We start from the raw sequence: 21,659 nt of genomic DNA, 5'->3' as shown, positions 1-21,659 counted from the left end.
ACAACAAGTAATTGTTATCCTAAAACTTCTGATCTCTTTTTTTTTTTTGCCACTTGTCCTACTTTCGTATCCGTAATATATGTCGTAAAAATGTTGTATATAATGATATTAATATTGTTACATATGTTCGGTTTTTATTGCACACGCGGTGTCGTGCTCGATGGCGCCAGCGCCGTAAGCCGGTCCGCAGCTATTCGCGTTCATCTTCCGCGAGACGCAGAAAGGCGTTGGATCGTTCGAAGATTCATCCGAATCATCGAGATCCGGAGCCCGTTCTCAATCCCGAAGTGTCAAGCGAAATCGTTATGTTCGAGCATTCGACGCACGAGCGACGAAGCGGCCTCGACTCTCGACGCTGACCCCACGGCTACCCTTTTAAACATTAGCATGTTTCTTTCGATCTTTCTTCTTTTTTTTTTCAAAGATGCTTTTTTTTTATCCATTATGACTTATGTTTTCTTTTTATGCAGGCGTTTAGTTCCGTTTACATTAACTCGCACTCAGTTACGCGATCTCTAATTTTAAGCTGAGATTTGTCCCGCGCGAACTTTGGAACGTGGTCGTTGATGCGCTTGTGTTCGGTCCTTGTCTCTCAGTCGGGAAAATGATTTTTTTTCCATCTTTACATAAATCGCCCGAGCGGCGAACTTAACTGTCCTATCGTCCGAATATATCGTTGTACGCTCGTCACGCATAAAACGATCGATTATGCCTCGGCCCCGATCTAAGTAACGCGTCGAAGACGTATCTTACGAATATCAAGAAACAAAATTATGTTATCGTAATAAAAACGTCCCATCTTGGAATCGTCGACTTGAACGTATACAACGTTAGGTACTTTACATATTTATATATATATTGCGTATTTATATATTTATATGTATATCATATGTATATGTGTGTGTATGTATATATTTATATTTCTCCTCGTTTCGCGTCTGTCGTCTTTCTAGCACTCTGCGGTGATCTAATTAATCTCGTAAGACGTGATTTAACTACGCGTCGTATCCCGTAAATCTACTACTGCGATGATGGACGGGGGTACAATCCTATATGTATGCGACGCTTTAAGATGGCGATATAATGAAATATATATCAAAAGAAAAGCACGAGAAAAAGTTACGAGATATTCCCGATATTTTACGTTACACCCAAACACGCTGATCGCCCTGAATCGGCATCTCGCCGTTCCTATACATGTGTAAACACAATAATCGGCCGACGATCCAGCTCACGTCACTCGCGCGAACAATATAATACATATTTATATAATCTGTAATTATATAGAAACTTTATAACGCTCGTATAGCCTCATCTAATTATCTTACGAGACTTAAGTCGCTAATAATACTACTAAGTAATCAGTTGTCATATATTCAACATTTTTCTCTCTTTGATATGTGCGTTCGCGCTTTGTCAATGCCAAGAAAATATTCGAAGCGTTCGGTCTTTCACAGCGTGCGTTTTGTGTCCCTTTTTTTTTTTTTAATACTCCACTATATCCCGCGTTATTTTATATCCACGAGTACATCGTAATACGAGTATAACGATTATACATATATCGTGCCATCGGGCCGAAAGAGTACTACTAATACTCTTAATATAACATGATCGATCGATGCTGAGAACGAATTCATCACTCGACCTCTGCAACAACTCGCCGAAATTTGAAGGATCGTTTCGATCGTCGTCGCGTGCCCGGCTCTAATCTACCGATCTTGTCACGATGTAAAAATTCCTCTATATTTCTCGAAAGCTACGTTACAAAGTATGAAATCAACTAAATCCTTAACGTCGCTTAAAATCTAGTTTGGAGCGTCCTTATGAGCGCGCGACGGGTTCCGTATTCGTAAGATAACAGCTATACCATCAACTCTAAACAGTACAACGTATTGCGACCACATAAAAATACAAAAGAGTTTAACGGATTCTATATATATGTATGTGTATATTTTATAACAATAAGAGTTTATTTTTTACCACGCGAATAAAAAGTTTCGAAAGCCACGTTTGGAAATGAAGCGTTTGTAAATATAAAAAGAAGATTGTATTTCCAGAAAGCTTCTACAACGCTCTTAATTAAGAATAAAGGTCTCTATCGGTTACCGATTATACTGTTTCGGGTTGAATACACTGATCGGTGGGAGCTTGTTTCCGTACTCTCGTTCTTTGCTGTGAATCCCACGTAATAACAAAGAGCTTTATTTATGCGTTGCATTTTAACAAATTCTTTAGATAAACTGGAACAATTTTTAATCTTTCACAAACATACCTCATTTCGTCGCGTATGTCTCGAACGTAAAGTTTAGACGTGTATGTGCGTGCATGCGTGCGAGAGAAATAAAGTCTATTTCTCTCTCCCCACCTTTCTCTTTTGCTGTCTCTCTTTTTTTCCAAAGCCGAACAAAAATCATCATCAATATAGCGTCAAAATTATTCCAAAATGATTTATTAAAAGTCACTTTTCGATCAATTACAATTAACGTCATTTTGATTATTCATAATCTGTTGTTCCATTTAGGTTCTCTCTCTTTCATCATCTTTATGCTCTATGCGAATATATGTGAATATATCTGACAATTCGAACGTAAGAATTGGAGATCGATTGGTCGCCCTAATGTACTAATATAGTACATATTTCATATGCAACTGATCCTTAGAGTCGCCAAAGTATCGCAGTCAATGGTATTCTACGTACATTCGAAACTTCGTCTTGTCCTTTTTGGATAAGCTAATTGTCAAGCAAGTCATTTTTTTACACGCGTATCATTTAAATCGATTGATCCCTCGAATCGAAATGCTCGACACTCAAAACCAAAACAAGCTATCCCGCTTTATCAACGTCGATGATGTTTGTCCTACGGTATATTATATTACAAAGCATAAATTACACGAACACTGCTGCGCTTCGAGCCCTCCGACCCGACCTTCGACTTATCACGCGATTCACCGCTAATCCGCCTTCGTTGTTTCGCCCGACTGACAGACTAATCCTTTTCGTGCCTCGCACACTACGGCGTAAAACGCCTCGGTATTGCGCTCTCCGGCGTTTCTCCGTTACACATTTCCCCGTTTATGTTCAACGTCACGAAGAAACCTAACGTTGTTTTCCACTGGCGATCGTTGCTAAATCCGAGGGCGGCCTGCCACGAGTTAACACGTTCGATTTTTGTCAGATTGCTGTGTTAAAGTTTGTTCGTTCGCTCTGACCTATTATGATTTTCATTCACAAAGTCTGATTGCGTCTTCAAAGTTTGTTTTTATTACTTTTAGAGTAACTTAACTTTTATACGTTTTAAAAACGGTACTCTTTTTTTTTCGTTCACAATACTTCCAAGTTATAGTTTATTCATTGATTAGAAATTTGATGTAAGATTGTGTACAATCGCTTAAGCGAAAATTTCAAAATAGTAACATTATTTGAGAAATGAAATTTCATAAAAACAAAAATGATGAGCTTTCTTTTTTTTTAAGAATTAATCGGCAGAGAGAGGATTGCCATGTTGACAAAATCCATTGTCTTAGTGTAATGCTAAGAGCTCATCAAAAAGAGGCATCGTTATCTTAAGTAGTGGTAATTCGAGAAGACCGCATTGTTCCTAAGATTACTGTCATTGTTTGTTTTCAAAACCATAATGGTTACTACATTCTGTTAGTAGCTGCAAATTATCTGTATTATCTCTTTAAAGTTTTAACGTTGTAGTTAAACCGTTCTTTGTCGCTCATAATCGGTTATGTCGCGTAAAAGAAAATGAACATATATAACTGAAAGATCATGGCGGAATTTCGCCACATGTGAAAGATGTTGATATCACGATCTTTCATGATCACGATATTTTTCCTTAATTTTTCGATATCTGATATCGTTAACTAACTTCACGTATCATCGGTCAATTTTAGTTCCTCCCTGGTGGAATCATAGTCTCTGGGTTTCTCCTGTCTCTGGGCGCAGAAGTTTCACGACGCTTTTCGTCGCATGAGGGATCCAAGCATTGCGAAGACAGAAAGAAAGAAAGAGAGAAAGAGAGAGAAAGAGAGAGAGACTACGAAATTTTTTGAATAATCGAACGCACGAACCGGATTGCACAGTTATGATTTGGGAGATCAGAGACAGATAGACATAGCGTCGGAAGGCTAATAATTACTTATCACACACGCGGGCTATGTATGATGTAAATGCTGGAACATAAGCTGCGAGATGGAAAAACCATTCTCCTTGCTTCCAATATCGAGATCATACAAAATGCGACAAATATAACGTTTAATATAATATATAATTAATATATTCTTATGTTTCATCGCCGAATTTTCACATACACATAAAGACACACATAGACGCGTACACACATACTCTCTTTCTCTCTCTCTTTCTCTCTCTATTATATGTATATATACGTGTGATTTTGATAATCTAAAATTCGCTCTACCGATTAACGTAGACGGTATTTTTATTATGGTCTTTTTCTTCTTTATATTCTTCGCGGATCAATTTTTGCATTAGCTGTAGGCTTAATAAAAAGCTAGGCCGCTTTTAGGCGTTCAGACTACCGAAAATGTAATATTGTTTCTTTGGTTGTATCTTTCTCAAACCGTAGGTATGTATAATAACATTTTGTTCACCTCGTATATGTAATATAATCGATATCATGTAATATAATCGATATTATAACTATTACCTCTATGTCCTTAAAACGTATTCTTTACAAACGCTTTATACAACATGGATTCTGTAATCTGGATTAAAAGTCGCCCGACTTCATGTCTCGACTATACATGTTCCTATATTCTCCTTCCTCCCTTCCTTTCTTTTTAATTCTATCGTTCTCTCTCATTTTCTCGTTCCCTTTCTCTGTCTCTCTCCCAATCTCACACACATACACACCTATATGAACTTGTTCATTCTATTACCCGTTTATCTTCACTGTGTACATATAATAACCATAATAATAATCATATTTTCTAACAGTATCTTAGTAGAATGTGTCATAGTGCAATATCGAAAATTTGAAAGAAGTTAGCAAAAAAATAACTGCTCGGAGAGTATCAAGCTAACGTGGAACATCACGGAAAGTGCAATGTCTAATTTGTTCAATGTCGGCATTTGTCTTCCGCTTTGTAAGAGCGTATCATAATAATGTTACATTTCACGTGCAAATATTTGCAGTATATTTCGATACTCTTGTCCTATGTAGAGAAAATATCGCACGAGGATTCGATCGCACGTAAGATGCATCAGCAAGCGACACGAGTATACCCTTAAGTGATCCTTTAGAATCTTTGCATGATGCACCAATTCGAGTATATGATTTGTAACAATTTTCTATATGCGCTTAAGAAAGTCTGTTTTTTGCATGTCGCTTACATATTATAGTTACGGTAGTAATAATCATTGTATTTAAGAGAAAACACGTTCGGAATCGGATCTAAATGTCTTACGCGAACGAGATATTTCTTTGTATTCGTGACTTAACTTTACACTGATCAGCAATAAAAAATTTGCCCAGGTTCTACTATACACAATTTTTCGTGAAAACATGTAATAAATTTCCTAAATGTAATAACATTGAAAAATAAAAGTTTAATTGATCGGAAATGCGCTTTTTTTCGAAATGAATAATTGATATAAACAAGGGATTACCTTTTGTGAAATTTTAACGCTATGCAACAATGAACACATTTTCTTTTGATTCAAATAAACCGTTCGTTTCCTGCGTTTCTCTACGAATCTGCCAGTGATTTATCAAAACAAAAGCAAAGGAAATATAATAACAAATAGATTAACGCATTTCCGATTAATATTTTTTCGCTATTCTATCTTATTCACGTATCAACACAACATCCGTTCCGATCGTATACTGAAAATCCGGTGCGACGATCAGCCATTTCATTTGAGACGTGAACGCCAGTATTTGAATCACATTAATTTAATAAATCAATATTTGAAAACTTTTTGATCAAGCTTTTCACGTAACATCATGAATGTAGAACATTTAATAAAGTAATATAGAACGTTATTTTATTAAACAGTCAAACATGCTCCCATTTTAATTTTTCAAAATGATTGTTAAATATTGAAAATATAAAACACGAAAAAAGCACTGAAGCGCATTTTCTGCGTTTACGGCAAAAATTTTTTGCATAATACATAATGTATATTGTGGTACATATTATAATATACCGTAAGTAACTTTGGTTAACGAAAATATATAAAATTATGTAACTTGCCTGAAATGTGCACCTGGCGTATGCGGCACTCGAGATTTATGAGCGCCGTTTCGTCGTCAGAATGGAACGCCGAACCCCGCACCGCAGATTGGATTCCGTGAGTACAACAGAGTAAGAGAAGTTATAACGCTATTCTATGATATTAGAGGCGAAGAGAATTCTTGCTTTAGAGAAAAATCGGCGAGCGGTCAGGTCACTTCTTTCAAGGATAACGTTATGTATAATATTCGGACGTGAGCGTGCCAAGGAGTTAAACGAGAAGACCTACGGTAACATTTTGTACACTATTGGTAACATCGCGTTTTAAGTCTAACATTATTGCTATTATAAATATACTCGAAAAACGTGATGTTTCGATAAATGAACGAATCAAGTGATATCTAACGATACCCATGATTATAATTAGAAATAGCCTTACAGAATATAATTTAATATATAGCGTTCTGTAAATCTTTATTGTAATAATTTCAAGTGAATTAATAACAGTACTGTGATCAATTTGTTTCACGTACAGTGTCGCTTAATGAGTAATAATTAAAAAGTAGGATGAGATAATAAAGAAAAAAATGGAGAAAAAGAAGATGACCAGGGAGTCTTAAAAGTTTGTGCCAAAAAATCCTTCCACGGATTATGTAAACTTATAGTTCGGTCCTTGGCACGATCGGCTAACGCGCTCGCCTGCTTAAACATGCTTAAACAATAAAGTAGCGCACTCGAACGGAGTGGCGCGCTCGGTTAATCCTTAACAAGACGAGTATTTCGTTTCAGGTATTTCAAGATTTTTATACAATATGTACACCTCTCGCGACTAGAGCAAAACGCTTCGTAATCTGGTACGCGAAGTAGCTGTGAGACTCGATGATCGGTGATAGTGGCGGTGTGAGATGGTGCTACTATTGCCGTTCGTAATGTCAAGTCCCCTTCACGCGCGTGCGGAAGGTAATGACAGGCGCGGTTTCCTCCTCGACTCGAAGCGGCGACCGCGGGGAAGAGTTCTCTCGTCGGCCAAGACTCGCCGACGACGATGACGATGATGATGACGAGACCCGTAAGTGTGCGTCCGTTTCGCAGACGTATCCATTCTCCGGAGGAGTTTTAATACCTCTGCTGTCGCGGCTGCGCTGTCCTGGCTGCCCTACACCGGACAGACCAGTATCTCGTACTCGAACATCAGCGAGACGGCGACGAAGACGAAGTAGAGGATGAACATCGTGAAGCCGAGGCCCCTGTTCATTTTCCATCTGAAGCAGGCGATGCTCATGATCACGAACAGCAGCATGCAGAACAGTATCGCTATGCTGCACACCATGCCCACTGAGTTCACCTCCACGGGTTTCCCGTAGATTAAACCGTATAGGAGCCATGGAACCGGAAGCCTGTGGGCAAAATCAAAGCGCAAATCGAGCCTATTTTCATTGCCCGACTGACATACAGATATGATTATAATTAAACAACTATTCCGATCGTTTACGTTTTGTCATTCTTTTCTTGTTATCTACTAGTACAGAAATTAAGTATGTAATTTTAGAATGTCAAGAATGTATATTCTAATAAAAGACCTATAACATTTACAGCAACATAGAAAATTATTAGTAATTAATATTTTGGTTATCGATGAGAGCTACAGTGCAAAAAATATATGTGGGGAAAATAACTTTTAAAAAAATCTTATTTTTAAAAAGTGAACATTACCAATTTAACCAAAAATAAAATAGACTGCACATTTCTCAAAATAATTTTACCTAAAAAGATGTGTAATAATTAAAATATATTATCTTAAAAATAAACGAAAATGAAAAATTATAGATATTACTTGGACGAACAATAAATATTCGTACAGAGAAATTCAACTTGTAAAATCAGGAATATACAAAGCTCTTTTGTTTATATTAGGACACAACGTATTCATTGTACAAAATTGCTAATTAATGTTTATTTTCTACAAACAAAACCTTTTTTTTTTTTTTATAAAAATTTCCTCTATACAAATACTTTTTGTACTCACTGTACTGATTTTGAAAAGTTTTTATTTAAATCTTTCATTATTTGTCATATTAAATTTGCCAACTTACGATTCAACAATTCCTAAATTAATATTTTTATGATCTAAATATATATCTCAAGCACAGGAGGATGATTCAGGAGAAAAAGATAATTAATGATGAGAAAAGTGATATTCGTGATGAAGACAAAAGTTTGTATGAGTACATGTTCAATTCGAAATATTTTCCGAGATAAAGTTGCGAAATGTAGCACGTGCTCTCGATAAAATGTTCTGGATGTACATCTCTCGCATTATAAATTCTATTAGAATATTACGGTTTTATGATTGCACGTGCGACCGGATCGTCCACTGTATCGATTAAGTACAGATGTACATATGCATGTGTAGGTGATTGTTGCGTGTTCTATATTATTTGAAGTATAGTATCTATAATTCATATTCGTCTGTAACAATGCTGTCGACGTGCCTTGGATATATATCGTTTGACGTGCAATCATAAACGCAGCGCACACAAATGCGAAGAAATATTTCTCCGCTTCCCTTTCAGGCAGTCTGCCAGTTGGCAATCGGTCAGCGGATGCGTGGCTTATATGACTGATCATCAACGAGAACGATTCGATGTTTCATCTCGTGTGTGACTGCTAGGAAATCAAGTGTCACAAAGGGATGCGCGATTAGCTTCGAAAGATTGAATCTTAATTATTGGTAGCCGTGAAGACGAAGTAAAAAAAAAAATTAATTCTTACTAACAATAATTATTGTCGTTAATATTTTTACCTCTTGTACTAAAGATCGTTTAATCTTTGAAATAAAGCTTTGAAATAACTCCCAAACAATTTTATTACATTTGATTCTCGTCAATAACATTATTACGGAAATCGAAATCTGCGTTATCTCTAGCAAGACCTTTAATATAAGCAAAATATGCAAACCATACGAGATATTAAATTAATGAGCTTGAAAATTAATGAACTTTGGCACTTATCCAAAGCTCGAACTCACACAATGCGACATGGAAGCAACCACGATAAAATAATTACGTGTTTTTTTTATTAGATAAGAATTTTTTCTTAGGACCTTGTGGTTTTAGTAATAAAACGAATCGAGATTCTGCGAGTAGGATTCTCAAGAACCTTCCGTGGAAAATGAGTCTTGGTGTCTGGAACAGTATTCGCGGTATTTCTCGCGCCAACAATATAATAATGCCGAGGAATGACTAGCGAATGCGATTACAGTGAAATAGCGAGAATGCCTTGACGGGCTCAGTCCGGCTATCAATTCCGCACGCTTCTTCCAACCCCGTTCGATCATCAGTAAAATTCCGATTCGTATCGCACGCCTGAGCGTGTATTATGAGAAAGAATATATATATATGTGTGTACGTATGTGTATAGATATATATGAAATTTGTGTAAAGACATTAACATAGGTATAATGTGGACCGTGTGTATTACGTATAAGTTACACAATTAAGTTCATTGTGTTCGTACACGTGCGGGAGAACCCAATAATTCCGATATTGTTCGATTCGTCTATTGAACTCCACTGGCGTTGGTATCTTATAATCGTTTCTATCGTCAATCAACTTCCTGAGGAGCAAGGTTGACTTTGATTAGGGTAACTCCGGTATATACGCCGCGCTGAGATTTACGCCGCGGAAGTCAGAAAAAATAAAAGGAGTGGGGGTAATTTTCTCGCAACTACTTTGTTACATGTCTTTATGTTATATTAGTATTGAGTTATAATTTTAGCTTCTTACTGTTAATATTAATGAAATTATTGTGAGTTGAATCGATTTGTCACTGTGTGTGTAACAAGTAGCATCATCACAAATTATAATCTACATAAAATGATTACTGTAAGGCGTGTAAAAGACCTAGTGATTATTTCGTGATACATATGTGTAGAGGAATAGTAAAGCATGTTGTATATAGCAAAATACAAGTGCTTTGCTTTCGTATTCTTTGTTTAGTTTGTTGAAACCTTTGCATTTTTGCCATATATCCCACCCATTATCTATATATAGCAAAAATGCAAGATTTCAAAAAGTTTATTTTTTAATACGATAACTAAATATTTCGGATGTCTAATATTTTTTTCATAATAGTAGACAGTACAAAGTTTTTACTGATATAGTTCATTTATTTTAAACATAATAAATAATACTTAATAAATTAAGTTTTTGATAGGTGCGACGTATATACCGGAGTTACCCTAAATGATATTAGAAAAAGTTGCTTACAAGCGCGCTTACTAATAGCGAAAAATTGTGGAATAACGTGAGACGTTCTGCAGGATATGAATTTTCTGAATTACTGGAATGGAAAAGTTTTTTTTAGAATGCACAATTTTACGTGTTATTATGTCTAAATTTTCAAAAGGATTAAAGTAATGATGCAATTAAAGAATTGGAGAACAATTATTGATAAAGTTAAATTTTTTTATATGACTCTAGATAAAAATATAATGTTAGAAAAAAATTATATGTAAGAGATGTTGAAGTTTTCAAATGTAAAGGTATTCAGTATTTTTAATTCGAATTAATTTAAATTTACAGTATTAAAATCTATGTTGATAAATTACATCCAAATTATACATATATCTAATGATTCAAATTAGAGAGACATCTTCAGAGTAACTGCGTATTTTAAGGGAAGCTAAATACTATTATATTCAGTACAACATCGATATAACTGTGCCAACTATTGGCTGCGTATACATGCCTGTATGCACAATATGAATAACAATAGCATCGTTTCTTCCACTAGTCAATGTAAGCAGAATATTACAATATTACGATAAATGCTTCTCGTGTATTGTGAACGGAAGCGAAAGTAAATGGAAATTGGCAGAATTGATTTGAGTATTTAATTAACAATCTTTAGTTTTTAGTTTAAACAACGTCAAAGTTAGAAAATATGAAAAAAAAGCAAAATATCCTTTACTGTTAATAAATTGAAAATCTAGATATTTGCAGTGCAAACCGACCAATTTTTTTTTACCGTGTTAAATGTTATCCCAGCATGCTATTTTCCTCTTTTCGCTCGAACGATTAACGTTACTGAAATTTGAGATTGATATCCCTTCCCGAATAGGCTTCCCGACCTCTTTGGCATCTGGCCCTTTTCGTTAATCGATCCTTCAATATAGTACGACGCAAATGGGTTTCGAGCTCAAAAACAGGGAAAACTATGGATGCTTTCAGGAGTGTATTATATTTCTTAGTTACGACACACTATTTTGATATCTTATATTGTTTTGCTCTTTCAAGGCATAAGAAAGTTTTGAAAAAATCTTTACGTACGACGTTAATATTATTATCTCCTCGCGCTTAATCATAATCGTTTAATATTATAGAATTAGTTATATTTTAAGACTACACAAGATAATACTTATATAGTTATAATACTATCCTTATTACAATTATAATATTATCCAACAAAAAAATTTACAAACTATCGTTTTTACTGAGACTAATCAAATATTAGACTCGCATATGAATAAAATCGTAGAGTTCACATTTTAATTGCAATATCGGAATAATATTAAAGTTTGGATTAAATTAAAGTTTCTTCTTAATTTTCCTCTTTTGTTATTCGTGCTATTCACTTAGTTATAATTTTCTTTATGAACAAATGTTAATATAAAACGTGTCGAGAATGTATCCACATTCTTGCATTTTCCTTGCACTTTCAATTACATCATTCAATTTATGAATACTAATCTTCTACATTCTATTTTACATTAAACTTTTCTTACTTTTTCTTCGAAGTTGTAATTCTATCGGAAAATCAATATGACGTTTCATATCCTTGCTTCCCAGTATCCTCTTTCTTATCTATTTCAAATCTAGCAGTTCCTGTTTTGTATATATATGTCGTATAATATGATATATCGAGAAATATATCATAAATCTATTTACATACGGAATCAATAAGAAATAAATGTGTTATTGCGATATCTCTAAAATGAAAATATATTATAACTTTTTACCAATTGTGTATTTTTATGAGTATTTTTATTGTTTTTCTAAAATTTTATTCTACCGTATCAATGAAATATTATTTCCTGTTACTCTTTTCATTTTGACTACATTTTCAAAAATATTTCAGTTTAACAATAAGCTTCTCCTGTGAGCAAGTTAAAACTTTATATTTTTGTAAATTAATTTTGTAACCAATCAAAAAATATTTTACTACAAAGAGGTTGTAACATTTAAACAATAATACATGTAAAATAAAACAGAAAGAATAATGACAGAATTATATGAATATTCATAAAATACTATTAACACAAAATAGTATTTCAATATAAAAAATTTCATTAGATATTAAATGGTAGTACACAAGGTGTCTCAAAATTTGTGATTAAAAATACTACAGCAAAAGAGAGAGTTTTTGAAAAGTTAAATAAAAAAGTTATTTGTAAATTTTTATTTTAAATCATAGTTTTATTATCTAAAAAATTATTGCTTAAAATAAAAATTTACAAATAACTTTTTTACTTAATTTTTTGAGAACTTTCTTGCTATTTTGAGTCGCGAATTTTGGGACAATCCGTATATATAAAACTAAATAAGTTTAAAGTGTGAATAAAGTGATCAATAAAATCAAATTAAATTTTCTAAAATATTTTAGAACAGAATGCAATACAGGTCTGTGCGATACGCATGACAACGTTGTGACGCGGGAATTTCAGTAGAGATTAGGATGCTCACCCAACGGTCACGTCGAAGATGTTACTGCCGACGGAACTCGACACGGCCATGTCGCCGTATCCCTTTCGCGCCACGATGACGCTTGTGATGAGGTCCGGTATGCTGGTACCAGCTGCGAGAAACGTCAGGCCCATCACTTCCGGCGGTATGGCCACTGTGTCGCCGGCGACATTCGCCCACCAGACCAACAGGTACGAGTACGCCGCGATCCAGAAGATCGAGCCGATGAACGTTATCGGGAAGAACTTCTTCCCTAAAATTAAGCACGTGGATGCGTGGCATCTGTTACACATTCCCTGCGAATCCTATGGTGATTACATTAATCATCGTGGAGGATAACATCGACATCAAAAATGACTTTGATAATTTTTCCCATCAGAATTGTAAAGACAACAATGTCTGCGTTAACACGGGATATTTCTTCGCTCGTAATTATGCAGTCGACCACGTGGCGCCAACGTTTCATTCGCATTAGAGTCCTTATAATAAGAGTCAAGACATAAGACCGGAAGGACGCCATTGCTGGGCGCCGGCCGGAAACAGCACAAATAACGCGTGGCACAAACAGACGCGTTCGTGCCTGTTTGTACTATTACACCATGAAACAGTTGCTCACACCAATGCACAGATTCACTAACACATCGAAAGCACCTAGAAATGGCGGCGACCAATTACGAGGGCATCGCCCCTCATGTCTTGACTCTTATTATAGGGACTCTAATTCGCATATATCATTCAGCTGTAATTTTCGGGGATAATTTAAGTACGCTAAATATGTTTGGTCAATTACCTACCATTCCGATATCATTATGAAACATTGGCTAACTAAACTATGCAATACGAAAAATAGTTTGTCTTGGATATAAAATACATACTTGGATAGAAAGATTTTTGGAAATCAAACGTATATTGATATATGAAGTAGAATTTAAATGAAAATATAAGATTTTAGATATGCAATTAAATGATAATTAGTCTAATAATTTAGTGATAATGTAATTTCGTAGCGAATTGTTTAAAATAAAGTATTTATGGAGTAATTGTTAAATAAAGGATTTTTAATATCGGACCTTTTCTTGCATAGATATAACGGTAGGTAAACTTTAGCCAATAAGAACCGTCAGTTCGCAAATTTTAATGCCGCATTTACGTGTTTTAAAGCTACAATGACGAGAATGAAGTTCGAGATTTCTAATCCGTTTCGTAATCTAATCCTAATGACCGAATCTCGAGGGTTTAATTCAAGAGTGACGGAAAAGAATTCCGCTTTTTGAATGATTTTCAGAGAAATCTAATACATATATCGTATAAACAATTATTCGCTCTAAATATAACAAATCTTTGTGGCAAACATTATAAAAATTGATTTTTCCTTAATTATTATTATATTTATTATAAGTCTATACAACAAAATAGAAACATAAAACGAAAATTTTTCTATTAATTTTTATAATGTGAATAAATGGAGGTATGCTATGCCCTACGGGATAACTAATTTGCTTAATTTAAGTGAAATTAATTAAGTTTATCTCGGGCAGTTTTAATTATTCGAGGAAAGAGTTACACCATGAAAATAAATCTTAATTTTATATAAAAATAGTTACATTCTGGTTAAATTTTAGTGATTATTTGATAATTTTTTAATGAGATGTGCAAAAGTATTGATGCATTAATAGTGATAGTTTTATGTAATGCATCAATAACGATAGTTTCATGTAATGCTTTCATAAAGTCAATGATTGAAAAAAAAAATCAGGAAAATTTGTTGATACTTATGTAAAAAGAAATGTCTTGATTCATGCAAACTTTTTGTATAAATATTAATAAACAAATAGTTTCACAACTTTTTATATGTGCCTTATGGTATGTACAACCCCATAATAATTGATTGTGATAACATTCATATTAATGGATCTGTAATCAAAGGCTGAGATTGCTGAAATTCAAAGGACATATCGGAATTTTAGCTGACAATAGAGTACCGTGTGCGTATCTATACGTTTGTACGTATGCAACAATCAGTCCCCAATGCGAAATTAGCGTGTCAATATCATCTTTCGTCGTATTGTGCAATATCGCGATAGAAATGCATTAATAGGCTGAGATAATGCAGGAGACGCGTGATAAATGGTGGTTTGAATAACAGCAGCAACGTGTCCCGTTTAGGGTTGATCTTAGCATTTATTATTAAATCGATACGCCGCACATACCGGATCTGATATAGACGTTCGTTCCTGCTTGTCCCACTAAACAACCGAATTGTGCCATCGTAATATTTTCCGCAAATAACCCGCCATCGATCGTCTCATCGCGAGATTAAAAAAAAATTTATCTTCTTTTTCTACATCTAATCTTCGACAAAATATTATTACAAGTTAAACAATGATAAGAAAGTGTAAATTTAAGTAAGCTAAGTAAAATGTAAATTTATGCGGCAAGTGAACTATAAGTGCCGTTTAATTAGTCTCTTGTGTTGATGAGATGAAGTTTCCACCTCGACGAAATCGATAGCTCGAAATCCTGAATTCCTGGAGTTGAGTTAATATTACTACGGGGTCGATACCGGGCGGCAGCAAAACATCGCGCGATGCTCGCGCTGATTGATAGAATTTAATCTGATCTCGACGTTTTCGGCAGGCTAAAAAAAAATACGGTAGCCTAGAGTTTTTTTTTCAGTCGTAATTAATGGTGCATTTGAAACGCTTTTCTATCGCTTCTCTTCAGATAATATTTCCAGCGAACGATAAATCATCATTCACGTTTCTATCAGCAAAGTGAGCTATTAGATATACATGCAAACAATCAATATATAAGAGAGAGAGCAAGTATATAATATAATATTAAATCTAGGTATCGCGTGAGATTCTTGAATTCCGCCAATTTTAATGTTTCCTTACGCAGGTCGGATATCTATTGCGGTTCGCAATTTATTGCAGTCGAGAGCGAATGGGGAATATACACGTGAATATATATTCTTCCATTAACGAGTTATGAAATTGGAGCAGAAATTATTTTGATATATTACCTACGTCTTAATATCATCTCATTATTATATCAAAGAATAGAGATAAAGAGCACAATCACACGCGCGAAATGAAGACAGAAAGCAGAGCGGAAGACATTAAGTCATCGTTGCAAATTTATAGACGTATTTACTGATTAAAACACTTTTGAAAAATTGAATTCGCTGTCCTTGAAGGCTTATATGTTCGTTTCATAAATATCCTAATTGACTTTTCAAGGAGAAAGGAGTTTCGGTCTCGCAATAGATGCAAGATATGTAAATGAAACTGTTAAAACGCTCTTGCACTTGATAAAAGGTCTTGCTTTTGTCTCTGCTCCAATTTTCATTTCGCCTCCATTCAAGACCGATTATCTGTCAGTATGAAAAAAAACCTAATATTACTATTCGAACAGTCAACAATGAAAACATTAGAAGAGAAGGTCGGATGAAACATGGGTGTTAGTGTAAATATTCGGTCACCTCTCATCGATCAAATCGCCGGGAAAATTTAATTTTATTTAATTTTCACAAAGCTCTATTAATCTTCATATCTATGTTTAATTTCGCTTTGAAGCTATTTTTTTATAATACATATATAATTTCTAATTTTGTAAAATTAAAAAAATACTCACAATGCGAAATTAAATATAGATATTTATATGAAGGTTAATAATAGAGCTTTGTGAAAATAAAATTCAATCAGCATCCTGTATATACATATACATATATATATGCATGAGGGTAATTATTCCTATTAGTGTGTCTTTGTATTTAAGTAAGCCATAAAGAAAATTAGCACGAATAAATAAGAAAAGATTTTTTTTATTATAATAAATTATTAATATATACGATACCAAAGATAATATTATATTTTTTAATTGTTAAAATATAGTAAACATTTTTCGAAAGATACATACCACAACTTAGAGGAATTTATATGAGTCTAGTAATACCACGAGATTTTAAACTTGTACCTATTATGTGCTCTGTATTGGAGCGTTGTGTTCTGTGTACATTGTAAGTAAAGTTGTAAGTATAATTAAAATAATGATGCACAATATTAATCATGCAATATTAATTTAAACAATTAGTTTATATTTATTATCTGTAATGTGTTTTAGAGTAATTATGTGTTAAAATAAATCAAATGCGGATAGGCACACATAAATTGAGAACATATTAATGGAGCCATCGTCCTTTTTAGAGAGTCACTAATAGGGAGAATAACATTGTCTTTATTTTATTAAAAACATTATAAAACACTAGCATCTCTTAAATTAAAAAAATATTTTATATATAATATATATATATATTATATCTTATATCTTACGTATATAAACTTTTAAAATATATTGAAAAAAACAACATTAGAAATCGGAAGATGTCCACCTGAGTGAAAAATAATTTATTATAGGTTGCTCGAACTTTTATGATAGATATTGAAAGACAATCATTGATTACCTCTAGGTGTTCTCGTATCCGGTAACGTCAACCAAAGAGGAAATAAGATTGGCGCGACTAAAATGTATGTTAGCCTTTTTCTTGGACTACTTGGCCAGCCCATGTTCAAGGCCTCTGGAGGTTCATCCTCTTCGCCCTGTAAATAAATATTTAAGAAAATAGGTTTCTCTTGGAATCACGTTTTTTATCATTTAATTCCAGTCTAAAATACTTGCAAATCAAATTTATTTAGTTGATGCTTAGAATGAAACATTCATTGTAATTCTAAAGAATACGAATAAAAGGTTTACATGCATTATTAAAAATATAAAGCTCAAAGATCTTTTTAATAATTAGTTGATTGCTAAGTATCTTTCTGTTATTCTTGAACAAACCACGATACAATGCCGCAAAGCTTGTAATGTAAAGTATCATCATTTCTAACACACTCATATTCAAGAATGAAATAAGTATAGGTTCTTGTATACTGGACTAATTCTCGTTTCAAATGTTTGTACATTAGCGGAGATTGACATTAAAGAACTGTGTTTGCTAAATATGATATAGTCGCTCGAGTTAATGTATGAGATTTATTCTCATGTTTACAACTAAATAATCCGTATACCGAAGGAATAAATTATGTTACTGCAAGTAATAAATTATATTTTAAATGTTGAGAAGCAAATTAAGACAAGAATCGGAAGCTTTGCGAAATTTGAGAAGATAAAAGAACTAAGTCGTCTCTGCCTCGCTTAATTCTCGGGGACCATTAATCTCTAGAATCTCATCACTCTGTTGTAAACTTAACGAGACTACTTGCTGGACCGAATCATCGTGTGAGCTTTTTCAGGCGCATCGTGCTCGTTCCCACAAATTCGCAAACTTCCGTGGAAAACTGCAGGGTTGGTGACTTTGTTCCGATTATTCGTGGGAAGAGCGCGGGGCTGGAAACGCGCAATGGATAAGTGGGATGCAGCATTGACCCAGATTCTCCGATGCATTCAAAATGAAAAGGCCCTCTCTCCGCTCATTTAGGACAAAGCCGCCTGAGACTACTCGCCGCCCCGTCCATACACCACGATACCAGCCAGTACCGACTAATATCCTCGAGAGAACTCTGGATAGTCAAGTTCCGATTTATATTTCCGCAGAGTAGCTCTCCGAAATGCAACGACGATTATGCATCGCTCGGGGAAATTGTTTCGTCATTCTCTGATATCTCCCTTTGCGTCGTTATAAGGACGATTGGTGCAAGAACAATTATACCAGAGTTCTTTTATATCACAGCGATTGTTGTGGAAGTGTTTCCGGCCGGCAAAAGCGCGGTCTCTTTTACACGACATTTTAAGTGAGTAAATACTTGCTGGTAAGTAATCTAAATCATTTTTATTCACATTGTGTTCTATATTTTCTATTGAATTGTAAAGTAAATTTCTGTTTTCGATTAAAATTAATTTCTTATCAAAGGACGGTTCTTTCCTCAAACGCTACATATTCAATCACTACATATACATTTGTCGATATTTTAATTAACAAATGCCAATTAATTATCGTAAATAAAAAGTATTAAAATTACATAATTTTTTAATTAAAAAATTTTATTTGTAATAATGTAAAAAAAATGTATTTTTATGGGTCATATACGACTCATATCTCTTTTCTACGTTATAACCAAGTAACGTTACGAAAAGCGTTAAAATAGAATTGCGTACTAAAAGTTGCGACGTCTTACAATTTTGCGATATCTTTTCAACGGAAACTCGCAGGATATCGTGGCTGATTCAATCAGATTTGCCTGAGTTGATCTTAGTCGAAGAATCGTAAAAAGTGAAGGGCGATGCCGGATAAGATTCGATACGGTGAACGTGTCACGCTTACATGCGATGCATTTTTTAAGCGAGTATCTCGCGCCGTAGATAAATGTTAATGTGGCGATAAAAGCTCGAATGTTTGACGCAAGAAAATGACACGACGCAAACTATCGATTTAAATCGAGGTCGTGCACGGCATGGCGATTTGTTGCGACGACTGATTCGCTTTGCCGCCACTCGAGACAATTTTTTTTTAATTAAAACAAAAATTAATGTATGTGTATATATTATTATAAATATTCGGCATTTTAGCGAAAATTGATTTTGTATCGTAATTAAAAGTCAATCTAGTATTTACGTTGCATCATAATTAAAAATCAATCTGTTTACGCATTAGATGTACAAATAAAAAACGTTCCACATTTTTTAATAAAATTTAATATTTATTATCGAAATATACTGACATAGTTTAATTACGAAAGTAATCTTTATTATTTTTCAATAATTTCTTCCTTCGAGATAAGTTATAGGATTCCAATTCAATAGAAAGATCGTTCTTTACGTGCAATGAATTTATCAAGTCATTTTCTTATTTCTTCGACATTTTAATATCAATTTTTATTATTCAAGGTGTACTGTCATTTAGATTTATGTGGCGAAATTGATCAAGGATACACTATTACAACTTGATTCGAATATTTTATTGCATTCGGAATACTCATTAGACATAGTGCTTTTAGATTATTATTTGTTCTGATTGATGCAGCATCTTTTATTTGACAAAAGATTTACAAATATCAAAGAAATAAAAAAAAGACTTGATGAATCACAAATAAAGACCAATATTTCTATCGAACTGAAATCTATAACTTGCCTAGAAGTTGAGGAAAAATATTGAAAAATAATGGGAATCACTTTTATGATTGAATTATATCAGTGTTCACAATAAATATTTAATAATTCCATAAAAAATAGTGGATTATTTTTTGTACGTTTAAAGTATCATAAATTTAACTGAGTGTTAAGTGACTTAAAGATGGGATTTCTATTCATTCGTTGTCGGGTCTATAATTCGCGATGCCTCTTTAGAATCTTTCAAAGACTGCAAAAGACATCGAAGACGAGATGGGGAGCGATAAAACGGTTTGTCGAAGTTGGAGGCCAGGATAATGCGACGTCTTCGAATATATGCGTTCCTATCGCGACGTGTCGTCGGGAAGAATTATTGAATATTTATCTCTGTCCGCGCCAGGATAGGTAAAGTCCTACACGATATCATCTGATGAGCAATGGGGAAGTTCAGACAAGTAATATCGCTCGTTGCGGTTTTACTTTTCCCATTGTATCGATTGTTCGCCAGTCGTTCTTTCCCTGAGGGAAAATGACAAAAAAAAATTCCGCTGCGAGAATAACGCGTCAAATGATAGATAAGAACTTATATTGACCATCGACCTTCGTTTTTCTTCTTTTGACAACAATCGTGCCAGGATCCGCGCGGATTCGCCGGATCAGATCGAATTTCTCTGCGAAAGAGATGCGCCGAAGTATGAACTTACTTTCGCGTATTTCATCCTTGTAATGGCGCGACGCGACACTGTGCGACCGATTTCGACGTAGTCGAAATAACCTTGGATGAACTTTTAAAGTTCGAAACCGACAAATATCGAGCGACACTTTGATTTATGATCACCAAGTTCGCGGGTGAAAATTGCGGTTGTCCTGATAAGACTTAATGGATGAACACTGTGCCGATTTATACTCTTGCGCGTTAAGGCTCCGAGCGTAAAGCTAACTTTGATTACTCTGGGGACTCATCCTTATTACTCTGCGGACCGTTTACGGACACGCATGTTTGATCAGCTAAATAGAAAGTAACATTGTTGTTTTAAATTTTGTTTCAATAAGTAACCTTAATTGATGAAAAACGGGATTATTTAAAGAGGACCGTGTAAGCACTGTGGCATTAATATCCTACTTAAATTTATTATTGTTTAATACACTTTGATTAATTCATTTTGATTTCATGTTGATTCTTTTAACGTATTCTAGTTTTTCTTTATAAATAAAATGTTGACTTTTAAAGTTGTACCGTCCTAGTTTTATACTAGTGAAAATCTACGATAAAATGGAGAAGTTTCAAAATATATAATATAAAATATTACATCCATAACAACGTTCGACGTGCCAGTTAAAAAAGATTACTTCGCGTGATTCGTAGTATTGTGGGAATTAAACTGCCTATTCTAATTCAGGATATCCAAGTCGTGATAGAAGCAAACATTTCACAATGGAAAGTAGAACGTTACGATATCGAACTAACGTGCCCTTTTGCAACGCGTGCTCTGAGGAACGCGACAGCCATTGCAAAGTTATACTAATCCTAAAATTAGCCTATCGTACTAATTTATCCTTGGTTGGAAGTTATTTTTCTCTTGAAATATTCTTGTAGGATCATCG

The 21,659-nt window shown here is 34.2% G+C and overlaps 1 protein-coding gene across 3 annotated transcripts in view; it reads right to left on the bottom strand.

Moving 5' to 3' along the window:
• Nucleotides 1-6,748: 6,748 nt before the first annotated feature.
• Nucleotides 6,749-21,659, bottom strand: part of Nckx30C (solute carrier family 24 member Nckx30C) — a 61,203-nt gene continuing 46,292 nt past the window's right edge. For all 3 annotated transcript variants that reach the window (XM_018520668.1, XM_018520670.1, XM_018520669.1), the window contains exons 5-7: nt 17,413-17,548; nt 12,948-13,200; nt 6,749-7,601 (exon numbers count right to left, since the gene is read on the bottom strand). In XM_018520668.1, the coding sequence (XP_018376170.1) occupies nt 7,361-7,601; nt 12,948-13,200; nt 17,413-17,548 (630 nt within the window). In that variant the 3' untranslated portion in view covers nt 6,749-7,360. The remainder of the gene's footprint in view (nt 7,602-12,947; nt 13,201-17,412; nt 17,549-21,659) is intronic.

The sequence above is a fragment of the Trachymyrmex cornetzi genome, unplaced genomic scaffold (genome assembly GCF_001594075.2).
Source record: "Trachymyrmex cornetzi isolate Tcor2-1 unplaced genomic scaffold, Tcor1.1 scaffold92, whole genome shotgun sequence".
Classification (NCBI taxonomy): Eukaryota; Metazoa; Arthropoda; class Insecta; order Hymenoptera; family Formicidae; genus Trachymyrmex; species Trachymyrmex cornetzi.
The sequence above is the reverse complement of the archived record's forward strand: the minus strand, read 5'-3'. Positions and strand labels throughout refer to the sequence as shown.